The 3,412-nt window shown below is 38.2% G+C and overlaps 1 protein-coding gene across 1 annotated transcript in view; it reads left to right on the top strand.

The window, feature by feature from the left end:
• The first annotated feature begins 728 nt into the window (after nucleotides 1-728).
• Nucleotides 729-3,412, top strand: part of LOC117100789 — an 8,822-nt gene continuing 6,138 nt past the window's right edge. Inside the window, exon 1 of the mRNA XM_033240607.1 lies at nucleotides 729-871. Within this exon, the coding sequence (XP_033096498.1) occupies nucleotides 799-871 (73 nt within the window). The 5' untranslated portion in view covers nucleotides 729-798. The remainder of the gene's footprint in view (nucleotides 872-3,412) is intronic.

Raw genomic sequence — 3,412 nt, 5'->3', positions numbered from 1 at the left:
AAGTAACACGTGAAAAATGTCGTCGTCGTCGTCATTACATCTCATGTAATGTTTTAGGCATTTCTACTGTAATCATACATGTGAACATAAATGGTACTTTGTTAAATAAATCGAAATCCAAGTGATGCCAAGTCTACCATGTCGACGTGACGATCTGTTATTTTGATTGCCTATTTATGGTATATTTTCAACCGCAGATTGTAGTTAAATTTGTTCTCTACATCTTTATAGGCCTACACTTCTAATGAAACAGTTTTGCCAAAATTGACGGAAATTATAACTTTTACTACCTTTGGCCTAGTTATTGATATAATAATTTAAAAAACAAAAATACGCTATTAGCGCGCTCCGTGCAGTGGCGTATCCAGTAGGGGAAATACTGGTGTTCCCTCTCCACCCCCACCCCCACCACAAGTGGTCCCAAAAATCACACTAAAGTAGTTAAAAATCACCTCAAATCCCTTTATTTTGCGAGGTAGCACACCCTCACCTAATCATCGAGTACCCAATTCACCTTAGCGACCCCCAACAGTCCAACCCCCCCCCCCTTGTCCAATTTGAAGACTTCCAGATTCGGCACTGGCTCCGTGTACCAACCTCCATGGTGTCGCTACTGTCCAAGATTGTCTAAAACGCAAAGAGGGCGCTACCCATAACAGTGGCGCAGCAGTGGTGTGTTGTCTTATCAGAAGATATGGTTAATATTTTCTAGGATCGTGATACAAAGTCCGATGTTCCCATGAATTGGTCAGCCATTATTTTGTCTAACTTTGAATCATTCTTAAGACCACAATAATCATGAAGGGATCAAGCATCTACATTTTGAGTATCTTCGTATTTTTTACAATTGTTCTAGCACCAACAAATGCCTGTAAGTTGTTATTTTATTTTAAGAATCTATTTCGATGTGTTTAATTTCTTTTTTTACATTAAACTTTCACCATAAATATATCTGCTTAATAAAATATTTTAGTATTTCCTTGTACATTATTTTATTATCAATTTCTAAACCGTAGCACGAAAGAGGTAATTTTCAATTTGAAATCTGTCCAGGTTTTCAAGATTGTTTAAATCCTTCTATTTTTAAGGACTGCATCACCGTTTTCAAGTAACAAGACAGTGCATTCAAACATATATATAAATACATAAATAGATATTAGATGCTGCTTAACTTGCATAATCACATGCTCTTTGCGGTTCAATTAATTAGTAATGATATACATCGTTTTGGATAAACATATAGGCCTGTCAAGTCCACTGCAACAGTAGCTTCAATTTCAACACACGTCATTATATAATGGTCAAGATTCATTTATAAATATTATGAAAAAAGCATAAGAGTGGGAGTTCATTCTAAAGTATTTTAAGTCAATCGTGACGTCATCACTATTACATTCCATGTTATTTTCATATTCTCAACTGTGCACTAATTTTTAATTAGTACACGGTTTGCTTGATCTTTTTTTTTTCGGTTCGTGTGCAAAAAAGTGAAAACAACTTGCACAGTATGTATCGCGCACTAATTGCCTAATACAGTACAACCATTTTATTTATCTGAACAGGGAACAGTGAAATTAAATTCACTGTTCCCTGATCTGAATAAGCGGTTTTTAAAAATCTACAGTGTCGACAATTCTAGTCATTAGCTTGATTTACATGTTATTGTGTACAGTATTCCTAAATATTAAATAATATGGTTGTTGCCCAAAATAATCATAATATTAGTATATTTAGTATTATATTGACCTTATAAGTCTTGATACTTAATGTCATTAGTTTGTAGTATCTCGGAAAGACTGTTGTCGCCCCTGACAAAGCTTCCAAATGTATATATTGATATCAATAGTATTCATTTGAAACATTTAATTTCCTCCTTTGAACTATGACCGAGAAGACGATTTGTTTGAGATGGTAATAGAGAAAAGTGTAAAATAATCAAGGCAATAAGTGTTTTTTTTTTTTTTTTATGGCAGTCGAAATTTTATTTTTAGAATCCGAACTGGTAATTGCTAAAATTGAATTGTTAGAAAATTTCTGACAAGGAAATCTTATATTGTGTTAAAAGTAATTAGTTTTGTGAATGGGAATAGAGGGTTCAGACCTAGCCCTAGTAAGGGGTTCGAGAAAAGAGATGAGGCGGTTCTGCAAGACAGCTCTTGACTGAGGCTGCGCATCTTCAATTGTGGTAGTGGACCTTTCCTATCATTCGTCACTATTTCTACCCCTCCTATAATACTCCTACACTTTTGGAGTCCTTGGTCGGATTTACCCACCAGAAGCAGAACATTTACAGAAATAAAGAAGACGACGGAGACTACGGTGGGGCAACCGATATAGGCCAGATAGCCCTTTGAATGGATTGAATTTTATGAGGTTGGAAGGGTAAGCATTAGCCCTGTCAGGAAAAGTTTGGTCCGGGGCCAAAATCGGTCTACCAGACCGATTCTGGCTTCAAAATTACCTGCCAAATGTAGTCCACATAAGCCAAAATCAGTCCGGCGCCTATTTAGTAGTTATAACCTGTGAGTTGTGAGTTTCCTACCTATCCGATCCACGTCCAATGCAGCCTGAGGCAGAAAGGCAAGCCTGCTCGTGACTGGCACTGCGCGTCTTAAACTGCGGTGGTGGACCTTTCTTTCGACAATGATTTCTACCCTTCTGCTTTACTCGTACACTTTGGAATACTAGGCAGTTCGGTTTTACCCACCAGAACCAGAAGAACCGGAATGCAGATTTGAAGTTCCAGGGTAGCGCGAGGGAGAGCTGGGGGTAAGCGACGGTGTCTTTCCACACCTCTCTCCCACCCGCAAGCTGGACCCACCATGCTATTGCACATACTTTCTAATAAAGAATGTCAGTTTTTAAAATAGTCCAATTGCTCCACATCTCCCTAACTAAGCCTTGGCCTAGTAGGCCTATTCTTCCTGCGCGTCTAGGCTAGCGTAGGTCTAGCCCTACATTGTTAGAATGAAAAATACGCGGCTGGTTTGAATAATACAAGTGATCTAAGACTAGATCATCATGCCATAAAATCATTGATACAATAGCAAGTGTTGACATACCTTATGACTGGCTGTCTTACGGCCTAGCTAGCTAGTAAACCAACTGGAGGTCTTATCACGGTACAAAAACCGCAGCCGACTGATGATGATGATGACAAAGACTATGACATTAAGTATTTTGATGTCATCGACGTTGCATAGCTCTGCACTATCCTAGTACCTCGTCCTGTAAAGAAATAAACTGTGAGGGTAGTGTGTGGCGCAGACGAACTCTCCAACGTTGCGGTAGGCGGTAAGGTATTAAGAATTACATTTTAATACCCTTTCAATGGAACGCCAACTATGTCACTTATAATGTAAAATCTGCGAAATAATACTAAATTTCCCGGTTTTCGTTATTCCGTAGAATC

Source organism: Anneissia japonica, unplaced genomic scaffold, assembly GCF_011630105.1.
Source record: "Anneissia japonica isolate Jap-2015-1 unplaced genomic scaffold, ASM1163010v1 scaffold670_len1213532_cov191, whole genome shotgun sequence".
Classification (NCBI taxonomy): Eukaryota; Metazoa; Echinodermata; class Crinoidea; order Comatulida; family Comatulidae; genus Anneissia; species Anneissia japonica.
Note: the sequence above shows the minus strand (reverse complement) of the source record. Positions and strands in the feature narration are given on the sequence as shown.